General features: G+C 41.2%; 1 protein-coding gene across 1 annotated transcript in view; it reads right to left on the reverse strand.

The window, feature by feature from the left end:
• Window positions 1-5,879: 5,879 nt before the first annotated feature.
• Window positions 5,880-14,989, reverse strand: part of IQGAP2 (IQ motif containing GTPase activating protein 2) — a 242,384-nt gene continuing 233,274 nt past the window's right edge. Inside the window, exons 33-36 of the mRNA XM_040622170.1 lie at window positions 14,726-14,886; window positions 12,417-12,554; window positions 11,107-11,215; window positions 5,880-6,828 (exon numbers count right to left, since the gene is read on the reverse strand). Of these exons, the coding sequence (XP_040478104.1) occupies window positions 6,715-6,828; window positions 11,107-11,215; window positions 12,417-12,554; window positions 14,726-14,886 (522 nt within the window). The 3' untranslated portion in view covers window positions 5,880-6,714. The remainder of the gene's footprint in view (window positions 6,829-11,106; window positions 11,216-12,416; window positions 12,555-14,725; window positions 14,887-14,989) is intronic.

Raw genomic sequence — 14,989 nt, forward strand, 5'->3', positions numbered from 1 at the left:
TGAAAAAGATCTCTCTCTAGTTCATTTGTTCTATATCACCCATACCAAAATCCCTTTGTTGACAGTTTTTAGAGCAAATGTATGTAGGTTCCCCAGAGTAGAAAATCTACCTAACCAGGCGGTCCCGGAGGTTACCTAACATGTCGATACTCCTCAGAAGTGAAATCTCAACATTGCAGCATCATTCATATTGAAATAATCTGATACTAACTCTCCGTTTTCATTTACTCCGAACTTATCTGGCAGCAAAGCGTATGAGTCATTAGCTACCCTTTTATAGTGTTTGTGGTATTTAATACTGTTTTAAAACAAATGTGACATCAAAATGGTGAAAATTTTAATCCCAAAATGATGTGAAAGCAGTTTCTTTTTTTTTTTTTTTTTAAATGATTTTTTATTGTATTATGTTAGTCACCATACAGTACATCCCCGGTTTCCAATGTAAGGCTCAATGATTCATTAGTTCTGTATAACACCCAGTGCACCATGCAATACGTGCCCTCTTTACTACCCATCACCGGTCTATCCCATTCCCCCGCCCCCCTCCCCTCTGAAGTCCTCAGTTTGTTTCTCATAGTCCATAGTCTCTCATGTTTCATTCCCCCTTCTGATTACCCCCCCTTTCTTCCCTACTGATCATCCTAGTTCTTATGTTCCATAGATGAGAGAAATCATATGATAGTTGTCTTTCTCTGCTTGACTTATTTCACTTAGCATTATCTCCTCCAGTGCTGTCCATGTTGTAGCAAATGTTGAGAACTCGTTCTTTCTGATAGCTGAGTAATATTCCATTGTATATATGGACTACAACTTCTTAATCCAGTCATCTGTTGAAGGGCATCTCGGCTCCTTCCACGATTTGGCTATTGTGGACATTGCTGCTATGAACATTGGGGCGCATATGGCCCTTCTCTTCACTACGTCTGTCTCTTTGAATACCCAGGAGCGCAATGGCTGGATCATAGGGTAGCTCAATTTTTAACTTTTTAAGGACCTCCACACTGTTTTCCAGAGTGGCTGTACCACCCTCAGAGCCTCCCACCAACAATGTAGGAGGGATCCCCTTTCTCCACATCCTCTCCAACAATTGTTGTTTCTTGCCTTGTCTATTTTTGCCATTCTAACTGGCGTAAGGTGGTATCTCAGTGTGGTTTTGATTTGAATTTCCTTGATGGCTAATGATTTTGAACATTTTTTCATGTGTCTGTTAGCCATTTGTATGTCTTCATTGGAAAAGTGTCTGTTCATATCTTCTGCCCATTTTTTGATTTGTTTATTTGTTTCTCGTGTATTGAGTTTGAGAAGTTCTTTGTAGATCTTGGATACCAGTCCTTTATCTGTAGTGTCATTTGCAAATATATTCTCCCATTCCGTGGGCTGCCTCTTAGTTTTTCTGACTGTTTCCTTGGCTGTGCAGAAACTTTTAATCTTGATGAAGTCCCATAAATTCATTTTATCTTTTGTTTCTCTTGCCTTTGGGGATGTGTCATGAAAAAGGTTGCTTTGGCCGATGTCGTAGAGGTTGTTGCCTATGTTCTCCTCTAGAATTTTGATGGATTCCTGTCTCACATCGAGGTCTTTCGTCCATTTGGAGTTTATTTTTGTGTGTGGTGTGAGATAGTGGTCAAGTTTCATTCTCTTGCATGTAGCTGTCCAATTTTCCCAGCACCATTTATTGAAGAGACTGTCTTTTTCCCACCGGATGTTTTTTCCTGAAAGCAGTTTCTTTTAAACCCATTAGGCGATCTACCTGCTTCTGGTATTCTGGTTACCGCTCCTCTATTTGAAGCCTCCAAAGACAGCAATATATTCCAAGAACTTCCTTAGTAATTTCCTTTTGGAAGCTAATGGTGGTGATAGCAGGGCTCCTATCTCATAGGAACTAATATCAAAGAGTATTCAAATTAGGTGTGAGATACTCCAGATTCTGTGCAGGTATCTCTACATTTGTTTTTGAAGCAAACATGTCTGTAATCGAGTTACAAGCTAGTCCCTAGGAGACCTGTCTCTGCCTTTTGTTGTTACAAATCTGCTTTGGTATTTTGAGTTTAGAAATAAATTAAGCTCAGGGTGTCTGGATGGCACAGTTGGTTGAGTGCCAGACTCTTGGTTTTGGCTCAGGTTGTGATCTCACGGGTTATGAGATAGAGCCCGGGGTCAGGCTCTGTGCTTAGAGGGGAGTCTGCTTGAGAGTCTCTCCTTCTGCCCCTCCCCCCACTTGCACATGTGTTCTCTCATTCTCTAAAATGAACAAACCTTAAAAAATAAGTAAAATTAATCTCTCATAATGGGTCAACAAATGTATTTCCACTAATTATACCATGGGTAGAAGGGTAGACTACCCTGTGGTTGGGGTGCTAAGAAAAGGTCAAATTCAGTATCTGTTAAAGAGAAAACAACTACAGAATCTTTGGTTCCAGGTATATAAGGTGAACTCAGTATCTTTTACTTCTATTAATTTCCCTTCTGTGTTAGTCTGGGTTTTCCAGACCAAAAAAAACCCAACAATCTCTATCATCTATCTCTGTCATGTATATAGATTTACATAAAAAAGAAGATTTATTACAGAAACTGGATCACTCAGTTAGAGAGGCCAAGAAGTTCCACAATCTGCTATCTGCAAGCTGGAGAACCATGCTAGCTGGTGATAAAATTCAGTCCCAGTCCGAAGGCCTGAGAACCAGGCGGAGCTAACGGTGTAACTCCCAGTCAGAGGCTGAAGTCCTGAGGAGGAGTAGGGGTGCTGCTGGTGTAAATTCCAGAGTTCAGAGGCCTGAGAACCAGGAACTACAGTGTGTGCAGGGAGGAGAAGATGGAGAGAATTTGCCTTCTTCTGCCCCTTTGTATTGCAGCTCCCAACAGATTAGATGATGTCTGCCCACAAAGGTGAAGGGACCTTTACTCAGTCTACGCATTCAAATGTTAATCTCTTCTGGAAACACTCTCAGAGACACATCCAGAAATACTGTTTTACCAAGGAAGCATCTGTATGAGCTATTTTATTTGGAGACTAAGTGGGGAGCATCTGCCCTATGAGACTCAGATAATTAGCCATTGCTGCATTCATCCAAGGGCCAGCCAGCCTGAAGCAAGACTGTGACTCCTGAGGGACGGGGGATGGTGGCGTCTGTCTCCTTCTCAGCCCATCACAGAAGCAGACTTTCAGCCTCCACCTCTGCACCATTTACAAGGCCCTGCCAAGCTCTGGACTTAGAGCAGTGGCTGAAAAAGGATGACTTTTGAGGACTCTATCTTAACCTGACTTTTGAGGACTCTATCATAACCTGTTAACCAAATCCCGGTTTCAGTAACAGAGGCAATAGGTTTTCAAAAACTGATCAGCAGTGTGCGATCCAATGCTCACCAGACTCTCTTAAAATACAGCCAACTATCAACATTCAGAGTTCCGTGGTTCACCTCTTGGAATGTTTGAGGAGTACCACAAATCCCTGCTTAACCACAGGCAAAGTCATAAAAATTACATCATGAAAAAGGCACCTCTAATTAGGGCCCAACCCCCCCCACCCCCCACGTTATGGTTCTGGTCTTTCAATGACTTCATGTCAGACAATGATCACATTGAGCTGGTCTCTATTTCACCACAAACTTCCAGATTATTAAAATATGCACAGGTTTTCTCTCTATTGGAGACTACTAGAACACATCTTTAGAGAGTAGCTAGAATGCAGCTTAAGTCCTTATTGCCTTTTTAATGTCTAAGTGCTAAAAAGTGGAGTTCACGGGAGCATGGACTCAACCTTCCAACCGAAGACCATTTTTGTAATATTGGAAACATGACTAGGCATCCATCAAAGTAAAGGAGTCTGCTTTAGACTGAGTCAAGTTAGAGTTTCAATTGCTAAGTGTTTCAAAAGCAAAAATATATATATATATTTTTTTCTTCTGAGTCAGGGAAGTTATGAGCTCTGGGGAGGAGGCTGGTGGAGGGTAACAGAATGTGCCACTCCAAAATGGGCCTCTTTGGCATATGGCTTATTTTGAAGTGATTATTTTGTGAAACTGCTCACCAGAGAAGCTCTGAAAATACAAGTTATCCTTCTGTAATGGCAATTTACATTTGTGAAGAAAATTTACACTAGAAAGGGAGGCTATACCAGGAAGAGAGTTATTAGGGGACATCACTTATTCACCTGGCTTATCTTCCAGGCAAGGTCAAGCTCAAGCTCAACTCACCAAACTTTTCCTCTTCTCACCTTCCCTGGAACTGCACACTGCCCCTCCCCCATCTCAACCTCAACATCCTTCTTTTGTGTTTAGCGAAGATAGTAAGGTGGGAGCTTGGGCTGTTTCAAGGAGTTTTTCTCAGTTTTCCTGGGCCTTTCCCATGTATACATGAGGCATGCATTTTAAACTTGTATTTGTTTTTCTCTCGATAATTTTTTATTACACAGCGTCTCAGCCATGACGCAGGAGGGAGGGAAAATTATTTTTCCTCCCTTAAAATGGTTATGAGTCTTTAGTGGCTTAGGGTTATAAGACACAACTGTCCCTGGCTTGGGGTTCAGTCCTTCTGGGAGGGGCGTGGGCCTTGGCTTCAACCATCTCTACATCCATACCTCCATTGGCTTCTTCCTGTTCACGCTCCTTTTCTTCATCCCAGTTCTCCTTCTCTGGGTCACTCATTCATTCATGTGCCTTAAAGATTTCAAGTAGCCCTTGGTAGTCTCTTCAACAACAGCCATACACTGTGGGCCAACAGAGAGAAAACATTCACCCCTTTCCTCGGGGGTACTGGCAGGATAAAAAGGTCTATATTAATACAGATAACACTCAAGCATAATGTTCAGTGTTGCAGTAAGACAAACTCCCTTCAGAGATACTATGAAAGGTTAGCTTTTGCCTGCCAGCATTTTTTCCCTTAAGTTTGGCTCCTCTGACACATTTCCATTAACAATGTCTCCTGGAGCCCAAGGGAGGAAGTTTAAGCTACCTCCTACTGCCCCTGGCTCCTGTTCCTCAGGTAATCATGTCGCTGCAGGGGAGGACAAGGTCTATTCACAAGATGACACCTAAGCAACTGTATGTTTATTTGCTTCCTTTTAGGTATGCAGGTCTGAGTCCAAGGTTAATGCATCACCCCCCACCCCCATCCACGAACTGTTAAGCTAGTGAGCACTGTTTTGAGCATTGTTTAGACAAAGAGCATTTTCTCTTTGTTAAAAATACGTACAGCTGGAAACGGTCACTAAAGGGGCAGATTCTATTTTAAAAATGGGAACTTTCCAAATTCTGCTGGCCTCACACTTAAAGTTCATTTGTGTCAAATGTGCCTAAGTTACACTTTCTCAATGTTTTGTAATCTCTGTGGAAAATAAAGCCTGTTGAATGAATGAACAGTATATAGAGTGTCCGGGGTTCCAGCCTGAGAGTCTGGATGACTATAGCTGAGAGTCATGGAGATAGCTACCCTCTCCCCAGCAATCACTCATTCAGTACTAGCACCTTTTCACTGGGTACCTGGCTGCTTAGCTGGGGAGCTTCTTTCCCAGCCTCTATTGAAGCTAGTGTGGCAGCATGACTACGTTTTGGCCAATTGGACGTAAGTAGAAGTGACACACGCAGGCACTGGACTTCTTTCCCTCTTCTGGGGCTGGGAGTCAGTGATAAGGACAGAGCCAAATGGCCAGTCTGGGCCCTAGATAATCTCGTGGGCCTGCTCACTTACCTTTGAACTGCTGAATTTGACAATAACAAACTTCTCTCTTGTTCCAGCCACAGGGTTTTGGATCTCTTGGTCACAGCAGCTTCACCAGGTACAGCTTCAGGCGTACTGTTTCTTTTCCTGATAAGTCCCATCAAGAACCTTCTACCCATTACATGATTAAGATTTATTAAGACAACTAAAAAGCCAAATTTATGTAATTCAGTAACATTTATTTTACATAAAACAATTTTCAAAGAATACATTTAAAAACCATCTAAATACTGATTTTATTGCATTACAAAAAATTGTGAGGTGAATTTAAGTATTCAAATAAACTGTGAGGGGTGGAGGTCGGGGCTTAAGATCGCTACCGTGGTGTTCCTTAGTTACTTCAAGGCTCTGGGAACAGGAGTCTTTACCATGAGGCAGTAGTGCACTTCATTTAGTAGGAATAAATCACATAAAATATATACTTTTATACAGAAAGTGTTATTGTATTATCACTTTCAATTATAAAAACTTCACTTTGAATTGCACAAAACTTCTTTAAAATTGGTAACTCCCAGAAGGTAGGGCTTAGAACTAAGTATCTGTGTAAATAATTCATTACAAATAATTAGCTTTCCATTTCTCCATAGACCAAAAAAAAAAAAAATCTATGAAGAATTACGTTATTCAAATGGGACATTTAAAATTTTTTTCATAGGAAAATAGGTTTACAGATTTGTCTCTAGTCATCTAAACTTATTTTTTCCCTACTTTAAAACAAATCACAGAATGTCCAAAGTTTTAAATCAGAGTACCTATACCACAGTATAATGTGGAAGTGTTTATGTTAACTCATTGCTTTTGGATTATTCTACCATAGTATCAGATTATCAAAAAGGCACATGGGTACATTCTTCAGAATAGTTTTGGTCTTTTTTGTTTTTTTAAAAAAATCACACATTTATAAGCAGTGATTTCAATCATGTTTAACAACAAAAATATTAAACAGATTCATTTCTTAATCCAGGTGATACAGATTCCATGAAATTTCTGTAGGCACTTCACTTTCCATAGAATTTCTTGTTCAGCAGGTATATGAGAAGGTTCACATTCACTTTAACCTTATCAAACATTTTCATTACAGCTACTCCTTCATACTGCATCTGAAGTAAATCCTGAAATTGTGAAGATCATCATTAAATCTCAAATTTGACATTTTTGCACATTTAAAAAACATTCTAGAAGAATCTGTGGACAAAAATAAGATTCAGTTGACCTAACTATGGAGTGTGCATCAAAATCATCCCGTTAAATACACACGCTAGTTAGAACACAGATCATTGGGCCCCACCCACTGGAAGTTCTGACTTTTCAGCTCTGGGGTGAGGCCCAAGAATATGCATTTTAACAAGTTCTCATGTGATGATGGCATGGTTGGTCTGAGTGCCATACTTTGAGAATCACTTACCTAAATGAAAGAAAATAGATTTTTAGAATTGGTAAGCACTGCATAACAGAAAACAATCATCAAGTTAATATCAGATTTGTAATTATACTTTTTAATTGAAAAATTAAAAATACAAATATTCAAGCAAGATGGAATATAGCCTTTACAATAGTGGTGCTTTCTATAGTGGAGCAAGCAAGGCGATTCCTTGGGGAGCAAAAAGAATATGAGAACTCCTATTCTTATTTTTTCTCATCCTTTAAACATTTAAATTTTATATATCTATTTTATATAGTATATTTTGAGTATAGTAGTAGGGGCATGTAGACTTTATAAATATGTATGTAGAAATGGGGATAAATGATCATGTTATGTACTGAAGCTGTGTGATAGAAATTTGGACACCCCCCTATAAAGCAAGTCCTTCCTGATCTAGACTACTTCTGTTCCTGTATTGAGAACAAGTCCTTACTCTTAAGTCAGTCTATCATTCTATGTTCCACTGCCACCATATAAACAGAGGAAGTCAACTCTTGCTAAAATTAGGACCTGGGTCACACTACTCAGATGCATGACATAAACGGCAATGTTTCCTAATACCACAGGACAGGGGGTCTTTCCCAAATAGATCAGATCATTCTTGAGCTGCCATAGACTAATATTCAGACCTCATTTTCTTGTTCCCAGCTCTGGAAGCTTCTTAGTTCTTAATGATAATGTCTTGCATCTACATTAAGCAAGGCTACTTGCTTAACTTCCATTAAGAAGTTGGAATCATCTTTGAGAGAACTTTGGCTGTTTCCAGCTTCCTCCTCCACTTCTTCAATTACCTCCAGCTGTACTCTGCTCTAGGTTAAGAGACACCTGAATTAGATGGGCCCCCAAGGTGGAGAGCAAAGAAAATGACTGCACTTGTGGATGGAAGATCAGATTTGAGACTTAACTTGACCATTTGCTATCTTATGACCTTGCAACATCACACAACCTCTCTGAAGTTCTGTTTTTTTTGTGTGTAAATTGAGAGAACACTGCCAACTTCACGGGGGTGCTGTTGGGCATAGGAGATCAAGGGCTACAAGCTCTTTGTAAGCCATCCATGCCTTGTCAGGATTAACTGGAATCCTGTGAGGGGGCAGTGGAGCCAAGCATGAAGAACTTGGACTCCAGCTGCCTCTGGCATAACGAGCTCTCTGAACCTCAGTTCTTCATCTGGGAAAGGAAGAGAGTCAACCTTGTAGCCCTTGATGAACACTGGTCATTATCTGTGCAAGGAGAACATACTCACTTAAGTCACACCCTCCTGTTAGGTATACTGCCAATACCTATAGGATTTAATTAGGATATCATCTTTATGAACTGAAGAAAGAGTGGAAGAAGACAACCTAGAAATAACGTTAGAAGTGATCTCCCTTAATTCTCTTAAAATTTCTGTCCTGTTGCCAATCCTTGTCTCACTAAAGACCTGGCCATCATATCCTCTTTGGTAATTCATGTGATAATGTAATTGTCTGAAGGCCTTATGGATAAACAGAAGTCTGACTTTATTAGCTATTAGGTGCACGGCTGGCTACTGGGGCATTTAACCTGTGCAGGGTCCCATGATCAGCAGGGCCCTGCACTTAGGTTAAGGCTCTGCTGTTATTAATTTGAAATTCTCAATAATTCTGAATAAGGGGCTGTACATTTTCATTTTGCATCAAGCCCTGCAAATTATGTAGCTAGCCCTGGTGATATATTAATGACTTTAAGAATCTGGGGCATATTAGCCACCTGTATGCAGCTAAGGAGTAAAATTTCACAATCAATTATGTGTACAGATGAATGGCGTGAATAGCTAATCCTACTGAATCCTTAACAAAGGAGCAAGTGAAGCTTGGAATTTGCACCACTGTTCAAAGGAAGTCTCATGGAATTCCTGAGGCCTCTCTGGACAGGTGTCTCCTGGTCACGTGGAATTCATCTGTCCAGCTGATGCTGATTGGCCTTGGGTCATTTCCTTCTTGACAAACGCACGGTATGTCTTTGCCACTTCTAAAGAAGAAGGACTAACCGAGACAATTCACTTGGGAGCACATTCTTTTCTCTTCCCATATTTATCTAAGTGGTACATAAGGTCACTCAAGATTTTCAGTTAAATTGTTAGATGGATATATTTAGTGACATTTAAAATAAGGTAGAAAATAATACTGTTCACTTATGTATACTTTTCATAATAACACATTATCTTTCATTTTCTCTTTAGACTCTAATTTACCCCATGATCTCAATGGCCTTATCATACTCACTTATTTTTCTTTTTAAGCTACAAGGAATGCTAGACCGAAAAGAAGGGATTGGCATCTTCTCCTAGGAGGAGAGTCATTTCAGGGCTCTTGGCCACTGGCTCAGTGGGCAGTGAGGCTAGAACCTGTCACTTGCAGGGGCTCATCAAGATGGTTTGTATACGTACGTACAGAATACCTGGGAACCATTTTACAAGTAATTTGGGACCCAAGTAATTAGGTGATATTTCCATTTAAAATCTCTTATGTGAAAAAGAAAAACTCAAATAATTCTTTTTCTTCTTTTTTTTTCTTTAAAGATTTTATTTATTTATTTGAGAGAGCGAGACAGAGCGAGGAGAGCACAAGTGGGGAGGAGAGAGAGAGGCAGACTCCCCTGCTAAGCAGAGAGCTCAGACATGGGGCTCGATCCCAGGACCCTGGGATCATGACCTGGGCCGAAGGCAGACGCTTAACCGACTGAGCCACCTGGGGCCCCTCAAATATTTCTTTTAACCGATCCTACACTAAGGATTAAGAAGAGGTTGGGAGTAAACATTTGGTTGCACACTCCCTTTATTTTCTGTTGTTGTGGTGGTTTTTGGACATGAAAATAGGATGTCTCACTTTTTACTCAAGTATATTTAGCTTAAATGTGGTTCTTATGAGAAAAAGGCAATAATTCAGACTACGGACACCATTTTTCTACTTACAGATAACTATTTTGCACAATGTCTTTCATTCTTATCATCCTGAGCATTCAACAGATATTTTAAAAAAGATACATTTATTTTAGAGAGAGAGAAAGAGAAGGAGAGAGAGAGAGAGAGCATGCATGGGGGGGAGGAGGGAGAATTTTTAAAAAGATTTTATTTATGTATTTATTTGAAAGAGAGAGAGAGCATGCAAGCAGGAAGGAGAGAGAGAGAGAGAATGCAAGCAGGAAGGAGAGAGAGAGAGAGAGAATCTGAAGTACACTCAGTCCTGAGCACAGAGCTCCCACGACTGACTGCGAGATTAGGACCTGAGCCAAAACCAAGAGTTGGAGCTCAAAAGACTGAGCTACCCAAGCGCCCCCTAAGCATTTAGCTGATTTAATACACTAATGTAAAAATGATTCTAAGGAGAAAGAAGGAGAAATGAGATAAGGAAAGTTCCAATCCTGGGCATATGTACTCTTAGAAAGAAATTCAAGTTCCTCATAAAAGAAAACTTTCCAACCTTAATAGCTCTCAATACTTTTATACTATATTAATCCTCTAAGTTTCAAAATGGAAACATGCCTTAACACTGACCACTATGGTTTGCCATCTAAAAGCATTTTGGGTTCCAATATTTTGAAAAATCAGAGCTTTTAAAAAACGGAGCGCCTGGGTGGCACAGCGGTTAAGCGTCTGCCTTCGGCTCAGGGCGTGATCCCGGCGATCTGGGATCGAGCCCCACATCAGGCTCTTCTGCTATGAGCCTGCTTCTTCCTCTCCCACTCCCCCTGCTTGTGTTCCCTCTCTCGCTGGCTGTCTCTATCTCTGTCGAATAAATAAATAAAATCTTTAAAAACAAAACAAAACAAAACAAATTTACATTTAAAAAAAAAAAAAGATCCATGCTTAAAAAGCTAATATTGGCAAATAAGTCTCGAAGGGGCCTTCTGGTGAACTTCACTGTTACGAAGGGTAGAAGCCAGGGGAGGCACAAAGGCCCCATGTTCTAAAACTCACCCCCATTTTGCAGAAATCCCTGCTTACCTGAATATTGAGCTGTACCTTTTCCATCTCAACACCAAGGAATTTTGATCTGACATCAAAGATGCCCACATCTTCAGTAGATACAATATCAAACGTAACATTTTTAAACCTAGTGAAGAAAGGAACACTCACACACGTGGAACTGCAACTTTATGTGTAAACCTGATACAAGTTAGTGGAATCTTTAGTTACCATGCTTAGTGCAAGGTCCCCTGGGAAAATCCTAAGGAGGTCCCCCAAACCTCCCATCACACCCCTTCCCCACTCTGCTCACGAAAACTGGGTTTGGAGGCCCTTGTTGGGACTGTAGCCGAGAGCACTGAAGTAGGTGCTTTATTACAAAAGAAATGCTATTAAAATATGGTTGGAAATAGGAGGTTCGCAGAACATGAGGATTAAATATTGACTTGAACTGCTGAGAGGCCAGTTGAATTTTATTTTATTTTACTTTATTTCCTTTTAAAGTAGGCTCCACCCCCAACATGGAGCCCAAGGCCGGGCTTGAATTCACGACCCTCAGATCAACACCTGAGCTGAGATCAACAGCCAGACACTTAACCGACTGAGTCACCCAGGTGTCTCCGGCCGTTGAATATTTTGGATGATTTCTTTTACTGAAACTACAAAGATGAGGAAGCATGTTCTCTGAGTGGGTGTAGTCGAGAGAAGGTTTGCTGGGATAAATGGAATAGAGGCCAGGCCCGGAGAAAAGGCAGGAGTTAGAGAGGACCGCGCACAGTGAGTCCGGCTCCCCCCAGTAGTGATGGGGCGCAAGGCTCATGGTCCCTTTAGACAGTGAACCCACTGACACGTGGTGCGGGGCTGCAGAGGAGGGGTTCCATTTTCCCCTCTAGGTCAAATACACACACCAACAGCACATGCAGCTGGTTTTGCCCCAGGTGTTGGCACACAGTCTGTGGCTTTGAAAGGAGAAAGGTACTATTTTGCACTTGTAAATAACTCTTATCATGCAAGACCCAAAGACAGCTTTTGGTTCTCACTGATATGACTCAGTTCTTTTGGTGGGAAAGGGGAGGCTGGCAAATCCAAACGCACTGGACCAGCCATGGGAAACCCAGTGACCTGCTGGGCACTTCCTACAACCCACGGCACCAGATGCTGGGGGTCTGATGGGAAGACTAGGATTACAGGATGCGTATTTCCCCCGTCATCTGGAATCGGGGGTAAGCCTGGACAGACGTAATGAAGCTCTCTTCAAAGGCCACAGGAAACCAAAGAGAAGGGAGTCAGATTTTATGGGAGTGATTAGAGGGCGCTTGTGTTCTGTGCAGATTGCCGGTCACACTCACTGGTTTGTCTGAAGGTCGTCTATCCCCAGGAGGACACCTTTCTCATGCAGCTTTGCTGCCGTGTACCTCACCGGCTTAGATCTCTTCATCCCTTTGGGTTCTCCTTTTCCATCTAGTTTAATTGACCTTCGAGAATTTCTGCAAAAATAAGAATCAACTGTCTGTTGTCATGACGGCAAAGTCAGGTTTCCGGTGGTGCAATAACCCGGCCCGGGTGCCCACCACTGCTCACACTGGGCTCCACTGCTCTGAGTATGAAACTTTTTTTTTTTAAAGATTTTATTTATTTATTTGATAGAGATAGAGACAGCCAGCGAGAGAGGGAACACAAGCAGGGGGAGTGGGAGAGGAAGAAGCAGGCTCCCAGCGGAGGAGCCTGATGTGGGGCTCGATCCCAGAACGCTGGGATCACGCCCTGAGCTGAAGGCAGACGCTTAACGACTGCGCCACCCAGGCGCCCCTGAGTATGAAACTTTTTACCATAAAACCTCACTACTGAAATATTAGAGAAAGCTATTTTCAAAGTGACCGAAGTTTGAATGACAGATTAACATTTTTCATAAAACTTGTCCTCTATTTTCTCAGGCATATAGAGCTACGTGGCTGTATTAAGTCATTCTGCAAGCAGCTGTGGTTCATTAACCTCAGCTACATAGTCCTAAGTAAAGGTATTATTAAGAGTTCTTTAGTTTACTTAATGAATAACGATGTGGCCAGCAATGTTCTAAGTGCTTTATGAAGATTGCCTCACATTTGCAAAATTGACATTTCCATAGTGCTTTGAAATAAATCAAGTCCTTTCTTATTGTTCGTTTAGATCTCATAACAATGCTTGTGAAGCAGGTACTCCTCCTGCCACCTTAAAAATGACAAAATTGAAGTTCCAGAGAGGTTCACTGGGCTGGGTCACAGATCACACAATGTAGGAGGAAATTAGAATGCAAATCCAGCTCACCTAACTGCAGAGCTTGTAAAATGCCTTCAAGTAGTTGCAATAAATATGTAAAAAATGCCCTCTAACAACCTTATTTCTACTGGTCTTATTAGCTTGATCAACTTCTTCTTCCCAGGAACAGAGTAAAAGTAATTTACAGCCTGCAAGCAAATGAATTAAAATGCAGAGCTAGTGGGGCCCAAATAGATGGGGTTTAAATTTGCTTCCCTCCCTTCATCAAATCTTCTATGATTAACGCAGTTGATTTTTCCGTATAGCACCATTTCCTACTGTCAATCTGACTACATGGATTACATGAAAATACTGCATGACATATTTAAATGGGTAATTAAAATTCGATTAGTATCGACCTTAGTCTAGGAGTAAGAACAATTACGAGCCAAGAATACTCATTAAAAGTGGCTTTGTTGTGTATAAAAACTCTGTAATATATACACTAATGGGTAATAGGAAACTGCCAAATTTTGTCTTTTCTGTCAATAGTAATTTGTTTTTAAAGATTTTATTTGTCAGAGAGAGAGAGAGAGCACAAGTAGGGGAAGAGGCAGGCAGAGGGAGAAGCAGGCTCCCTGCTGAGCAAGGAGCCCAAAGTGGGACTGGAGCCCAAAGTGGGACTCGATCCCAGTACCCCGGGATCATGACCTGAGCCGAAGGAAGACACTTAACCAACTGAACCACTCAGGCGTCCCTATCAATAGTAATTTTTTAAAACCACTAAGCAATTTTAAAGGTTTTTAAAATTTATTTGAGAGAGCGAGAGAGAGCACACACAAGCGAGGGGGGTGGTTAGTGGAGGAGGGGTAGAGGGGAAAGAGAATCTCAATCAGACTCCATGCTGAGCACAGGAGCCCGTGTGGGGTCTACCTCACAACCCTGAGATCATGACCTGAGCTGAAATCATAACTGACTGAGCCACCCAGGGGCCCCACTAAGCAATTGTAAATCATTAGGCTGCATTCCACGGTTAGCAAATGCTTGGAGTTATCTAACATTGATACTGTTTATTGTAAACGTTCAAAAAACAAGAGTAGCTTTAATTTTTATCGTAGTGTTCAAAGACACCTTTGACTAAAACAGACAAAAGGAAAAAGGAGAGTGCTTCCCCAAGTGTTATAGCTACTTGCTTAAAATACAACAGATTCAGCTACTTGAACTCCACTGCTGATGGGCAAAAGTTCCCAAATGCACTTCTGACTTCTTAGATCACAATGGCAAATCACAAGATTGAGATTCTAGTGTTTGGTTATAAAATAGAGCAAGCAGTTTGCTTCCAAGCCCCACGGTCCAGGATTGTAAAAGAACAGACACCCCTCTACACCAGGACACCACTAACGGACATAGGATTTTAACTTACCTTCTTTTTAGGTTGTCTAAACAAGTCTTTATGTAGGTGTCATAATAATTAATCTGCTCTTCATAAAATGCTGCTTTCTCATTAAGTGCCTTCAGGGTCTGCTGAAGTTTGGCCAATTCAGCTTTTCGAAGCTTACGATGTATTCTTTGATTTCGAATGTCCTACAAGAACAAGCCAAGGCTATAATACGAGATTTAAGAAGGTGACTTTATGATACTGCCAATGTGGGACAAGAAGCATGTGGACTATTAAATCCCTATTTGT

This window comes from Ursus maritimus, unplaced genomic scaffold (assembly GCF_017311325.1).
Source record: "Ursus maritimus isolate PB19 unplaced genomic scaffold, ASM1731132v1 scaffold_5, whole genome shotgun sequence".
NCBI classification, from domain to species: domain Eukaryota; kingdom Metazoa; phylum Chordata; class Mammalia; order Carnivora; family Ursidae; genus Ursus; species Ursus maritimus.